Here is a 14,880-nt window from a genome sequence, read left to right as displayed (position 1 = left end):
CTGAGCACCTACTTTGTGCCAACCTACTCTACCACAGACACCACCTCTGCCTTCACGGAGCTCAGTCAGGTAGAGGACATAGACACTAAGTACATACAAAATACACTAAATGCTACCCAAGGGAAAGTACAGGATACTACAGGAGCACCCAACATGGAGAGCTAACCATGTCGCAGAAAGCCTCCCTGAGAAAGTAAGGTGTGCAATAGGACCTGAGGATAAATGGGAATCAAGAATGCAAGAGGGCCATCTAGGTAAAGGGATGGGGGCAGGGAAAAAGCAGAGGGGTCACTGGTTAGAAGGTGTTCAGGAAAAAGAGCTACAAGTTGTGGCCAGAGAGTAATGGGTCTGATTCCTGATTCTGGAGGGGAGCAGTTTCGACCAACAGCAAAACTGGAGGTAGACTTTGGGAACTGGAGTGGCAGGTTGAAGTGAGTGAAAGAGATAATTGTCCAAGGTGAAGCAGTCAAAGAACCGAGAGGCTCAAAAGTGGGGTACCTCATGTAAGGGGGTGTTAATGTCCCCCCAGGATCAAGGCAGCTAAGGTAGAAGACACTGGAAATAGAAGAAATGGACTCACTCTCCCTGCTCTGAGATCAGGAGCTTCAGGGGAATGAACAGCTTCCATGTGACAGCCTCCACGTGACAGGGCTGTAGGGCAATAGTGTCCTGGCAGTGTTACTGCTGTATGGAATCCCTTCTTCATGCAGCTTCCCTGAGCCTCCTCTCAAGGCCTGGCTCTTCCTCCCATATGGATCCAGAGTATACCTGGATGCAGGATGGCTATTCCCTGACCCCTGCAGCCCTCCCCATTACACTATTCACCTGGCTCTAGTATATGCTGCTCTGTACTACCAGGCAGTCTACACCATCTCACCTATGAGCCCTTTAAGCACAGGGACTGTATTTTTTTGATGCTATGTTTCGTAACTCGCACATGTTCAATAAATACTTACTGATAGAGAATAGTTTGAATATAATCAAGTATGTTATGGATCTTTGTAAACTGAAGAATGGTATACAACAGGGATCATAATTATTCAGGCCCACATGCATTTACTAGCACTTGTTATATTCTCTGAGACAAAAAGAACCAATGTTGTAATCTCGAAAGATCCTAAAGGCATAATGCCTAAATGCATTCCTTGAACCAACCACTAACCCTCAAAGTCTTCATTTACCATCTAGTCCTAGGAGATAATGGTGGCAATAAAAGATTACCAAGTCCAGAGTTTCCAAGCCAGGCTGAATATCACAATCACCTAGAGAACTTGTTAAAAATATAGATTACTGGGTTCCACCCCAGACCTACTGACCTGGTGAATAAGAACCTCTGCATTTGGACCTTGGAATTCATGGTTTTTAATTAGCTCCCTGGGTGATTCTGAGGCAGAGGGTCCATGGACTAGCAACCACTAATATACTTCCTCATTTCCTCTACAACAGCCCTGCTCCAGACTGTCTGAACACTTCCAATACGAGAGAACTATTACTCAGATTACATTCTGGATTGTTTACCCTGGAACATCATACTTGCTGGCCTCTGATAAAGCCAGCGTAGTAGAGAAGTTCAGAGTACAGACTCTGGAACCAGGTTTCCTGGGCTCGAATCCTGGCTCTGACTCTAACCAGCCTTACGACTTTTGTTAATGATTTAATCTCTCTGTGCCTCAGTCCCCCCATCTTTAAAACAGGGGAAATAATAGCATCTATTTTCACAGGACTATTGCAAGGTCTGAATGAGACAGTATATAAAAAACACAGAGTCTGGTAATAGTAATCACTGAATAAGCTCTAGATATTATTATTGTTGATGGTCCTTTCAGGTGCTAAAATCTACACCTTATAGCAAAGCCATTATTTAAGATAAATAAAACACTTTTACTTGGAATACCATGCAACCATTTAAAAATCATGGAGGAGGGAGGGGAAACACCACTAGGTAATTTCAGTCTTTAAATTTCACACTCTTTTTCTCATTGCAAATAAATATTTTACAATGATAATGGATCAAACAGGAACTGTAAACTGACCTTGGAGCCCAACCATTATATTACATTGTTTTTAATGTGTCCTGAGCTTGTGGTAGAGAGCTTTTGTTGTGATCTACCTAGCCCGTGTTTCCCTTTTTGGAGCCCTGCCTTCTTAGGCCCAGGAGGAAGTCAACCCACTGGCTAAGAAGAATCTTGTTCTTGGAATTTGGATTGAGACACTGTGGGTTAGGGCCATCTGAGGAAGAGAAGCCTTATAGGGAGCTGAGGTAATCAGGTTAGAGAAAGGACAACAGGGGTGGAGAAGGGAAAGAGAGAGGAGACAGGAGATAGGGGCTGCTGGTGGTGGAAAGAGCTGCAGAGGGGAAGAGAAAGAGGGACTCACACATGCTGCTCCGGCTCCTGATAGAATTCTACTTCCTGGCTTCAATATGACTTTTTTTTTTTTTGGCAGTACGCGGGCCTCTCACTGCTGTGGCCTCTCCCATTGCGGAGCACAGGCTCCGGACGCGCAGGCCCAGCAGCCATGGCTCATGGGCCCAGTCGCTCCGCGGCATGTGGGATCCTCCTGGACCCGGACACGAACCCGTGTCCCCTGCATCAGCAGGCAGACTCTCAACCACTGCGCCACCAGGGAAGCCCTTATTTTTTTTTTGAGAAATAAACATCTTGGAGATATGGGGATATATGTATAGTTGATTCACTTTGTTATACAGCAGAGACTAACACACTATTGTAAAGCAATTATACTCCAATAAAGATGTTAAAAAAAGAAATAAACATCTTTATCTAATTTTATTCAAAATTAAAACCACAAAAATGAAGGCTGACTGTGCAAACAATGAAGGAAATGGAGAAACGGTCAGGTGGGAGAAAAAAGACTGAGTTCAGCAAAACCTGGAAGGCAGAGGCAGAGACAGCTAACTATATACAAGAGAAGTACTGAAGAGAAGTGTAATTGTGCTGTGAAAACAAAAGAGAAAGGAGGACTTCATGAATTTTAGAAATGCAACTCACTTAAAAGTTTGGGACTTTGCATAATATCATGCCTGCTATTCTCAATGGAGCAGCTGACATTTGGAGGCTAAGAAGAAAGAGTTCAAAAAGGAAAATCAAAGTGCCACCTTCCTGTAAACAGTTAAAAAGGGCTATGCTATGCTTGTGATTGAAGTTACTTGGTAGAATGTTTTATTACCTTTCTTCAGCATGAATAGGATAACTGAAAAGTGTGATATTTAAGTTTAATCTAACTCCTTTTTCATCTTTCAGGTACACTAAAATGTTAGCTTTTCTAGGATCATGAATAATCAGAAATGTAGATGATTTTACCCTCCAGAATCATTCTGGATATTGGCTATATCATTAAAAAAGAAAAAGAAAGAAAAGCGCCTAAGCTATCATCCCTAACAGATTGCCTTGTTGCTGTTCCTGCCAAATTCTGAGAGAAGAAATATTTCCATTCTCTTCCAATTTTCAACAGAAGTAAATAAGGAAGTAATGTGGCTAACTTCCATTCTTGTGGCTCAATATTAAGTTGGCTGAGGAAACAGCTGTTTGCAGAAATAGTTCTGGGATAATTCAAAGGAAGGAAAAACACTGATGCCCAGATGGTATTGGTTTTTGCTCCAAGTATACTGGGATATTAACGGTTCATTCTCCATAGTTAACTGCGTTCAAGGCTGTATTTACAGCTTATCCACTCTCCTCAGCCTGCACTGTTACACTTGAAAAATGGAGAAGATCCCTACACGAGGCACACAAATGGTCAGAGTGGCATTCTGAATTGGCAAAGGGGAGAAAAAAAATGAAGAACAGGCTGTTAGCACTCCTCTATCCTTTCAGAGAATAAATGTAAAGCTGTTGTGCTTATACTCGACCACTGCTATAGATAACATAAAAAGGTTAGTAATACACAAACAGAAATCATCATTTTGAGGGCCATTTTCCAAAAAGTTTCTGAATAGCCCTTATGCTCCCAACAGCATCTTAGAGCCATCACACACCTCATCACTGGCCTTTGGGCACTTGGCTCAAATGTCAGCATATTTTCTGGTACACTGAGGAACACCTTCTGTATTTGCTGAAGTTGTGCTTCAAACCATGGTTAGTTGTTATGCCCTTGACTTTGATCATTTTTGCCATAAGCATTTGCTTATGAAGCTACACAAAGACATAGATATGACAAGCTTAGACTTATGATCTCCTTGCCCATTTTTTTCTCTATAGTCTGAACCTCCCCCTGCCCCCGCACCCTCCCAGTATCTCAAACTCAGTATAACTAAAAAAGAACTCCTCACTCTCATGCTCAGATCTACCTGTCCAGTATATACATAGTTCAAACGATAGCCACACAATACAATTCTTCCAGTTTTGCAAGATCAAAGTTACAGTGTCATCATGGCTATGTGGTCAGGAACATGGATTCTGGCGTTAGAGTGCCTGATGTGGGACTTCCCTGGTGGTGCAGTGGTTAAGAATCCGCTTGCCAATGCAGGGGACACCGGTTCGAGCCCAGGTCCGGGAGGATATCACGTGCCTCGGAGCAACTAAGCCCGTGCACCGCAACTACTGAGCCTGCACTCCAGAGCCTGCGAGCCACAACTACTGAAGCCTGCGTGCCTAGAGCCCGTGCTCCGCAACAAGAGAAGCCACCGCAATGAGAAGCCCGTGCACTGCAACGAAGAGTAGCCCCGCTCACTGCAACTACAGAAAGCCCGCGCGCAGCAACAAAGACCCAACACAGCCAAAAATAAATAAATAAAATAAATTTATTAAGAAAATAAAGATGCAGATTTCTTGGGCATCTGCATCTTTGCCGTGCATGTAGTTTTAATGACTTACAAATCAAGCCCATGTATCTTTTGATTTTCAAAACCTTACTGTAATTCAGCGATTCTCAAAGTGTGGTGCAGGGGCCTCTGGGGGTCCCTGAGACTTTTTCAAAATGAGTTTCGTGTTAATACTAGAAAATTATTTGCTCTTTTCTCTCTCATTCTCACACAATATGGTGCAGTTTTCCAGAGGCTACATAATGAATGCTATCACAAGAGACTGAATGCAGAAGGAGATATGAGAATCTAGTTGTCTTCTATTAAGCCAGATACTAAAAAAAAACTTGTAACAATGTAAAACAATGCCATTCTTTCCAATAATTTTCTTTTGGAAAATATTCTTCATAGAAATGCTATTTATGTTAACATGTAATGAATGTATCATTTTAAATAAATTAACAATTTTTGAAAAGCTGTTTTGATATATAAAATGGCATACTGAGGAACTCTGGGAGAGGGAGGGTGTCAGGGAGTGCTGGGTGAGGGTGGGTGTGAGGGAACTCTGGGCAAGGGAAGGGGTGAGGGGGAAAAAAGGCATATTGATAGTTATAAGCACACAAACAAAAACTCTCTGACGTTCCCAATAAGTTTTAAAAGTGTCAAGGGATACTAAGACCAAAAAGTTTGAACACTTTCTATTATAATTATTATCAGCAGTATTTTAAGGATAAGACAGTTAAGTGGCTTGCCAAGATTCTATTCTTAAACCTCCAATTTTATGCATTTCCATTACAACAAAAAATCAGAGGAAAACACCTATTTTATACTTAAAGTGTTCTTGTTTTTTTTGGGAATAGGCATTTTTAACATGCTCCCAGGCGATACTGATGCCCCTAAATTTAGAGAAGCACCATCAAAGCAAAGGAAACCATCTGAAGAGTTTTAGCAAGTGACAATTATGTATAGACATTAAAATGGTCATTCTGAAAGCATTAAATGGAGTTGGAAGACGTTGGTTCTTAAAAGGCCAGGTGCCTTCACCTCTCTGGGACTTAGTTTTTCACATCTCTACAGGGAGGGTGTCTCTAATGCTTTTCTGGCCGTCATTTTGGGTTTCATGCATTCCACTGTCCAAGGGCAAGTGAAGAGGTGCATCTTTCTGATGAAGGGTCAGGAGTAACCTAAAGTCATAAATCACAGCATGTCACTCTTGGGCACAGAAACCTTCAGTGCTTTTCCACTGCTTTCCAAATAAAAGTCAAAACCCTTCTCCTGGCTCACAGCCCCTACAAGGGTTGGCCAGTTTAAGTCTCTGGTCTCATCTTCCTCTTTTTGCTCCACGCACAGTAGCCTTTTTCCTCTTCCTTGGCCTGGCTCGGTTTGTTCCCACAAGAAGGCGTTTGCACTTGCTATTCCTTCTGCTTCTAATACTCTTCACCAGATCTTCAAAAGGTTTACTCCCTCGCTTCGTTCCGTCACTTTATTCTGCTTAATTTTCTTTAAAACACTCACTACCGTCTTAGATAATCGTGTTTGTTTGTTGACCTGTTTATAGTCGGTCTCCTCCGCTAGGCTGTCAACTACTTGTGAGCAAAGCCACAGTCGCTCGTAAACCAGTATGTCGCAAACGCCCAGAGAAGTGCCTGGCAGGTATGTGGAGCTCCGTAAATATACGACGGCCGAACTCCTGCAGCCCAGGCCAGGCTTGCAAAAGGGTAGCGGATACCCCATCCTCCTTCACGTTGTACCCCAACCCACCGCTCAAACCCACGACCCGGCACCGCTGGTAACCCACCCCCACCCCGCCCCAGCCCTAGACCACGACCGCGAACTAGCCCTCACTCACCAGACCCTCGCCAAGCTCCTTCCGGCTGGACCGGCTGCTTGACCCGGAAGTTCTCTCAGGTAGGCAAGGCCTTCTCCGTCCTGAAGGAGGACTTCCGGGGCAGTAGGGAGTGGCTTCTCTGCGGCTGTGGTGGCGGTGCGGATGGCGGCGGGCTGGGTACGGGGCTTCCTGGGGGGAGGCAGGCCGGGTGCGGGGTCTCGGGGTCGCCGCGGAAGGGGAGGAAGCGGCCTGGGGCTGGGGGGCGGGCGCCTCGCGGTGGACGCTGAGGCTACGGAAGTGCTCTGGTTATTGAAGCGCTCCGCTTGCGTGAGGGATTCTCGTCAGCGTCGGAGAACTTAGGAGCACAGGTTTACACCAGAACACCGGTTTGGCACCTGTTCTTGTAATTAGGAAGAAGGGAGAACGGATTTTGTACATCTCGAGACAAATCGTTATATTAGTGAAAATAGTAATGCTCCCTCCAGACAACCACCAGGTACTAACAGCAGCTTTTACTCGTGAGGGGTTACGTGCCAGGCTCCGTTCCGAACCCCTCACATCCACCGGGTCGTTTCGTCTTTCCAGGAATCCTGGCAAGTAGGTAGTACTCTCCTCCTTTTACAGATGAAGAAACGGAGACGCAGATAGGTGAACTGACTTCTCACAGTCACTCAAGTACAGAGTTGGAAGAGTGTCAGCCTAACTACATATTATATATAGTATATAATGTGTATGTTACATGCATATTACCGTGTGTTGTAACTTGGAGGCAGCATAAGGAGAGCAAAAAAATATTCCATCAATGTTTCAGCTACACGAAACATTGATGGAACTTTGTGCAAGAACTGTGTAGCCTTTCCTATTTGGCCTCTGGAGTAAGTAGGGCAGAAATAGTGTCTTAAATTAGTTCTCAGTCTCCAGAGCTTGGCATGCAACAGGTAGTCAAAAAAAATGTTTGCAAGTAAATGAATGAGTGTTTCACAGTTGGTTTTTATGTTTATGGATGGTTGTATCTAGATTGTTTTTTTCTATGTGTTTCGGAAACGTATGTATATCATATAACATATGGCCTAGGATCCAGGATGTTATATAAATGTACCTTTCTAGCCTTACACCTCCCCATCATTCTCTTTGCCATATTAACTACTCCTGGTATCTGTCTGTATTCCACGCTGTCATACCTCAGACCTTTGAGATTTCCCCTGTGTTGTTTACACACCCTTGAATTCTCTCATTGGCATCTTCATCTGTCAGAATCCTAAGTGCCCTTTAAGGCAGGTATTACAAGTTCAGATGCCTAGAGGGGCTAATCAGGTAACATAAACAAGTCAAGTGAATTTCGGTGGAGATTACGGGGAACTAGAGAGCACTACCCTACCCTGTCTAAAAGATCCCCAGCAAATATTTGGCATGAGCTAGTTATTAACAAGTCGAATGTGGGCCCAGTGTCGCCAGATCTTTCAGTTTTACAAGGGAAGTTGGAAATTTCTATTTGTAAACAAACTCTGATTTTTAAATGTTACCAATTAGTATAGAAAAAAGTTTAAGCACTGTGCAGGCCAAACAAAAAAATCTGTAGGCTGGATTTGGGACTCAAAATCCCAGTTTGTGATCACTATTTTATGCTTTTTTCAAGTATTTAAAGTTCATGAGTGTTATTTCCTGATCCTAGGATACTTTTCCTTGCTCTCTGTTCTTTTAACATTTTGTGTGTACCTCAGTTATAGTGCTACTTCCAGGCTGCCTTAGTTGTTAGTATGTCTCTTTTTTAGTATGTTAGAAATGTTTTGGTGGCATTGATGGATTGGGTCTAATTTTGTGGTTAGTATATATTGGTAAAAACATGTGCTTATACATACCGAGGTCTGGGTGTATGTGTGTGTCTATGTATGTGTGGGATACGTTTATTTCTCCCCTGGTAATACTTGGTTATCCTGGAAACCAGCATCTCCTCCTTGTAAAAACACCAATAATATCTTGACTTTAACTGTCAAAGAGCCGTACTTCTGGAAGGAATTGAATTTGTTAACATTGCTGTTCAAAAGCTGGTCTGATGTAAATCTTATTCTGGTAGCTTAAATTTCATAATCTTCTCTCTGAAAAATTGAGGTAGGAATGATTAATGAGTAATAAGATTTTTTTAAAATGTCAAAAAAGGAAAAGTTGATAAATTGAAATTAAAAACTTTTGCTCTGTGAAAAGCTCTATGAAGAGGATGAAAAGATAAGCTACAAACTGGGATAAAATGTTTACAAACCACATATCTGACAAAGGACTTGAATCTAGAATATAAAAAGAGCTCTCAAAACTTAACAGTAGGGCTTCCCTGGTGGCGCAGTGGTTGAGAGCCCGCCTGCCGATGCAGGGGACACGGGTTCATGCCCCGGTCCGGGAGGATCCCACATGCCGCGGAGTGGCTGGCCCCGTGAGCCATGGCCGCTGAGCCTGCGCATCCAGAGCCTGTGCTCTGCAACGGGAGAGGCCACAACAGTGAGAGGCCCGCGTACCGCAAACAAAACAAAACAAAACTTAACAGTAAAAAAAAAAATCCAATTAGAAAATGAGCAAAAGACAAAAAAAGCTGTTTCACTGAAGAGGATATACAGATGGCAAATAAACACATGAAAAGATGTTCAATATCATTAGCCATTAGAGAAATGCAGCTTAAAGCTTAAAGCCATATTAAGCTGTCATAGTGCACCTATATCAGAATGGTTCACATAAAAAATAACACTGCCAAATGCTGGTGAGAATGAAGAGAAACTTGATTACTCATACATTGCTGGTGGGAATGTAAAATGGTACGGCTACTTTGGAAAAGAGTATGGCAGCTTCTTATAAAATTAAGCAAGTACTATCGATTGCACTCTGGTCATTTATTCCAGGGAAATGAAAGCTTATATTCCCATAAAAACCTGTGTATAAATGTTCATAGCCATTTTATTCGTAATAGCCCTAAACTGGAAACAGCCCAGACATCCTTCAACAGGTAAATGGTGAAACAGCTGAGATACATCCATACCGAAGAACACTGCTCAGCAATAAAAAGGGAGAAACTAGTGGTACAACAACTTGGATGAATCTTGAGGGACTTATGCTGAGTGAAAAAAGTAAATCTCAATAGGTTACATACTGTGTGATTGCATTTATATAACATGTTGAAATGACAAAATTATAGAGATGGAGAATATCAGTGGTTGCTGTGGGTTAGGAGGAGGGTGGGACATGGCTAAAAATAGATAACACAAGGGATCCTTGTAACTGAATTATTCTGTATCCTGACTTTGGTAATTGAATTATTCTGTATCCTGACTGTGGTAATCCTATTCTGTATCACATGAATTTGTGCATGTGATAAAATTTCATAGAACTAATTAAACGCACACAAATGAATGCATGTAAAACTGGTGAAATCTGAGTAATGTTGGGGGATTGTATCTTATCAGCATCCTGGTTGTGATATGCTATAGTTACACAAATTGTTCCCTTGGGGGAAACTAGATGAAGGGTATATTAGATCTCTCTGTACTATTTCTTACACCTGCATGTGACTCGATAATCTCCACAAGTTTATTCAAGTAACTTTTACCAAAAACAAGCTTATATAATTAATTTTTGGGGGTTGGGGGGCTTTTATTTTACCAGGCAATGATCTAATCATGTCGGATAAAGGTGATATTGAGACTGAAGTGATAACTGAAGCAACTTCCATCCTTGAAGATGAGAACTGTGAGCCAACCAAGAATTTTGAGTCAGTTGACCAAAGTGCCAAGTCAGAGAGTAAATCAGAACCTGTAGCTTCTACTCGAAAAAGACCAGAGTCCAAACCTTCCAGTGACCTTGAGACTTCAGACGTTCTCCCTGTTCAAACATCACAGGCTGCAGGCAAAGTAAAGTATCTATTAAAACATTGAGATTAAAAAGTATTAGGGCTAAAAGGAATACGGAATCAATACCAAATTGGGATTGCACCTATTTCTTTCTTTTTATAACCATAAAACAATTCTCTCAGTTCTATAAATGCTTTTATGAGTGGTTGCCTTTGCTATGTGGTGCTTACATTGCAGGTAACATACATCTGTCAGTCAAGCAATACACTTTTTGAGCCAACTAATATGTATCTGTTCACCCATACTTTTGGCCAATAATTAGCTACCTTGTATATACACTCTTATTTTCCTCTAATTTTTCCATTTTTCTTTGCCTTTGTTTTTCTGGCTACTGGGAAAAATAGGAGACTGTTTCCAAAGATGTACCCCACACCGGATGGGGCTATTGGGGAAGTTGGGGAAAGTCCTTGCTCTCCTCAGCCTCAGCTACAGTAGCCACAGTAGGTAAGGTCATCAGTCATTTTATTCATTTTTGTGTGCATTTTGCTACAGATCTGTGTTCAAAACGACTTTGTTAATCATTCTTCTTCCATGATTACTCAAAGGCTTTATAGTTTGAAGATACATTAGTAATGATGGGCTGATTTATACTGCCACTAGAATTGGTAACGTATTTCATTAGAAGGTTGACATTTAGGAATTAATATAAAACTATTCATTGGTGATAATAAATCAATTTTTTTCCTTTAGTAAGGATACACTCCCAAAGATGAGTTATATATGGTCAAAATAACATGTCTTCTGGTTGTAATGAATTTTAAAATCTGTGGTTTTAATTTTCAGCTTGTTTCTTCAGTTTTGGTGACTAGTAGCAAATAAATTCAAATATAAAAATGTTATTTTTTCTCATTAGGACAAGGTATTTCAAATGTCATTGAGAAGGCAGAGACTTCCCTTGGAATCCCTAGTCCCAGTGAAATTTCATCTGAAGTCCAGTATGCAACAGGTCAGTATATGGAAACATTAAGGCCTAGAATTATAAACTGAAATGGAATAGTTAAGCTCATTTTTTTCAGTAGATGTTTTTTGACTGTCTGATATTCAGGGCATCATGGGGCTGATGAGAAATGGGATTTGGAATCTTTGGCTTTAACCACTCAGGTGTCTCTTTACTTTCCTCATCTATGAAATTGGGTGATATTTTATATTGCAGAGGACTGTTACAAACATTAAATAAGTAAAGCCATGAATGTAGATTGTAAAAATTGCCTCGCTTTGTGCTTGGCACAATTGAGTAAGAGCCCAGTAAGAGTTAGCTGAATTTGAATCTACTGTGGCATGAAAAAATGTTTTAATGTGTTAGTTTTGGTGCTGTTCCATGGTTCATTTTTTTAAGCCTTTTTTCTCTGTGCTTCGGTTTGGATAGTTTTTGTTGTGGCTCCAGGTTTACTGATCTTTTCTTCTGCTGTGTCTAATGCTGTTAAGTCCATTCAGTGACTTTTAAATTTTAGATATATTTTTCAACTCTAAAAATTCCATTTGTTTCTTTTTTTGTCTTCCATTTCTCACCTCCTTATGTATATATTTTAGTGTCCCTGACTGTCATCTCTGTCATTTGAATCTGTTTCTAGTGACCATTTTTTTTTTCTTGCTTAGAGATAACATTTTCATTTCATTGATTGGATGCTGCACATTAGAAATGTTACCTTGCTGAGTGGATTTTGTAGTCCTTTAAAGGGTGTGAGTTTTGTTTGGAAGGCAGTTAAGATATTTGTAGCTTAGATTGATCTTTTGGTCTCGATTTTAAACTTCTTGAGCGTGATTTCTAGAGTAGCCGTTATTGTTAAGTGCTAGTTTAGATCAACTACCAAGTCTCTGACCCTTCTGAGGTCGCTACCTAATTTCCAGGTGTTTAACTAGGTCTCTCTACTTGATTGGTTGGAAGTCAAATGTCTCTCAGCCTAGCATGAGCTTTGGGCATTGTTTAGTTTACAGCTCCATGGCAGTTCTTTGCCCAGTATCGTGGAGTTTTCCAGTGCAGGAACAGCTTAGTATTCAGCCAAAGACTCAAGGGCACTCCTGTGTAGATAGTTGGAACTCTTTACCTCTGTATCTCCCTCCTCTCCAGTACAGGCATACTTTGGAGATATTGTGGATTCAGTTTCAGACCACTGCAATAAAGTGAATATCACAAAAAACGAGTCTCACAAATTCTTTTTTGGGTTTTCCAGTGCATATAAAAATTTATACTATATTGTAGGCTATTAAATGTACAGTAGCATTATGTCAAAAAGAATAATGTATATACCTTAATTAAAAAATACCTCATTGCTGAAAAATACTGACCATTATCTGACAGCGGAGGATTGCACAAACCTTCAGTTTGTAAAAAAAAAAAGCAATATCTGCAGAGCACAATAAAGTGCTTGTGCTTCATGCACAAGGTATGAGGTATGCTTGTACTCTGACCTGCAAATTCCAGGTGCTTCAGCTTTCCTAGATTCCAGTCTCTGTCTCTTCTACTTAATAAGACTGCCATGCTCTGCTTGGGTTTCCCCTCCCTGTGCTGTGGTCTGGAAAGCAAGCCAATCATAGAGTTCTCATCATTTGTTTCTCTTCTCTCCTGAACCATAGTACAGTATGGTCTGTAGTCCAATGTCTGGAGATAATTGTTTCTTATATTTGTCCAGTTTTCTAGATGCTATGGTAGAAGGGCAAGTCTGACACCAGATAATCCATCATAGTTGGAAGCAGAAGTCCTCCCTACAATAGATTATTTGTTGATCTCCTGTAAGAGATTTTAGTGTTAATAAAATAGAACAGATTTTAAACAAATCTTTGTAATGCATGTCTGAATCCTGTGAAGAAGCATAATTTTCCAGGATAAAGTTTAAAGTAGACTGGATTTTTAAAAAGTCACATTTATTGAGTTATAATTTACGTAAAGTTCACTCTTTTTAGATACAATGATCCCTTGATATCCATGGGGGGATTGGTTCCCGGAGCCCCCCCCATGGATTCCAAAATCCTCAGATGCTCAAGTTCTTTATACAAAATGAGTATTCACGGGTTCAGCATCCATAGAACAGAGGGCCAACTGTATATAGTTTTACATATTTTAACAAACATACTGTCCTGTTTATGCTATGTAATCACAGTCCATTGTGATTATACAGATATAGAATATTTCTTATTTTTGTATAGACAAGACTTGAGAATATTTTCATTCCTCCCCCCCCAAAAAAAAAATCCCCTCATGCCCCTTTGTAGTCATTCCCCTCCACCTATTCTTAGCTCTTGGCAACCACTGATCTGTTTTCTGACCCTGTGGTTTTACCTGTGCAGAAGATCATATGAATGGAATCACACAGTATATAGTCTGTTATATATGTCATAGGTTGTTCAAAAGACTGGATTTTGTTTTTGAAATGAAAATGAAAAACTGCCTTAACTTTTATTTTAAAATAGGCAAATGGTTTAAAATAATAAAACAAAAAGTACTAAGGCCTTGTGTGTTGGAAATAAAGTCTAATTTTTAAAAATTCATATAGATGCTAATAAAGCAAAACTATTTACGGACTGTCTCTTCATATTTACACATCCCTTCCCCACTATAGGAGAGACAAGTGCCAAAGAGAATGAAAACTCCTCTCCAATGAGTGGACCATTTGGGGTATTCTCTACCATCTCTACTGCTGTTCAGAGCACAGTGAGTAAAAATTGCAAGGTGGCCTGCTTCCTTCCATGATTATAATGGGTTTTTGTCTCTTTCTCTTTCTTTTCCTTGAAAAGTCATGGGGACTGATTCCTCTTATGGGAGTTCAAATTGCTGAAGATCATTCACTTTGATCTTAGGGTAAAGTGAGAGCTAACTTGAAAACTTAAAAGAAGTAAAAGAGGGAGCAGGAAATGCAGAGTAATGGAGAGGCAATGTACCTAATATTTTATGGACTAAGTTCTTAGTTTGGTGGCCCTAGAAAAACATCTCTACTTTACAAAAATATTTTTGTCATAATTATATCTTTTAGGCAAAGGGAAAATGAGATGTTTATGATAAATACTTATAAAACTATAGATGATTAGAAACATTTTTGAAAGGATTAAATAGGAAGCTTAATATCTTTCCTACATGAGGATAGATAGCTAGTACTTTTTTATTTTAACTTTTGTGTGGTTTTTTTTGTGTTTTTTTTTTTTGCGGTACACGGGCCTCTCACTGCCGTGGCCTCTCCCATTGCGGAGCACAGCTCCGGATGCACAGGCCCAGTGGCCATGGCTCACGGGCCCAGCCGCTCTGCGGCATGTGGGATCCTCCCGGACCGGGGCACGAACCTGCGTCCCCTGCATCGGCAGGCGGACTCCCAACCACTGCACCACCAGGGAAGCCCTTAATTTTAACTTTTTATTGAAGTATAATCTGTATACAGACGAGTGAAATCATAAGTGTTCAGTTTTAATTTTCA

General features: G+C 40.7%; 2 protein-coding genes across 6 annotated transcripts in view; one reads left to right on the top strand and one right to left on the bottom strand.

Annotated features, from left to right (window-relative positions):
• The window catches only part of MFAP3 (microfibril associated protein 3), a 118,648-nt gene extending 111,947 nt beyond the window's left edge, over positions 1-6,701 (bottom strand). For 4 of the 5 annotated variants that reach the window (XR_016392830.1, XR_002646920.2, XR_016392828.1 and 1 more), the window contains exon 1: positions 6,609-6,656. The gene's annotated coding sequence lies outside the window, so the exon portion shown is untranslated. Of the gene's footprint in view, positions 1-6,608 lie in introns of all 5 variants that reach the window. The other variant, XM_022590204.3, reaches the window with a different exon arrangement.
• A 123-nt stretch (positions 6,702-6,824) lies between these two features.
• The window catches only part of FAM114A2 (family with sequence similarity 114 member A2), a 38,012-nt gene continuing 29,956 nt past the window's right edge, over positions 6,825-14,880 (top strand). The window contains 5 exon segments of the mRNA XM_089909596.1: positions 6,825-7,083; positions 10,233-10,477; positions 10,822-10,921; positions 11,331-11,423; positions 14,035-14,126. Coding sequence (XP_089765722.1) covers positions 10,247-10,477; positions 10,822-10,921; positions 11,331-11,423; positions 14,035-14,126 — 516 coding nt within the window. The 5' untranslated portion in view covers positions 6,825-7,083; positions 10,233-10,246.

Source organism: Delphinapterus leucas, chromosome 3, assembly GCF_059928025.1.
Source record: "Delphinapterus leucas isolate spDelLeu-1000000601 "Yukka" chromosome 3, BTC_Dleu_Yukka2, whole genome shotgun sequence".
NCBI lineage: Eukaryota > Metazoa > Chordata > Mammalia > Artiodactyla > Monodontidae > Delphinapterus > Delphinapterus leucas.
This window is presented reverse-complemented; position numbering and strand designations above follow the sequence as displayed.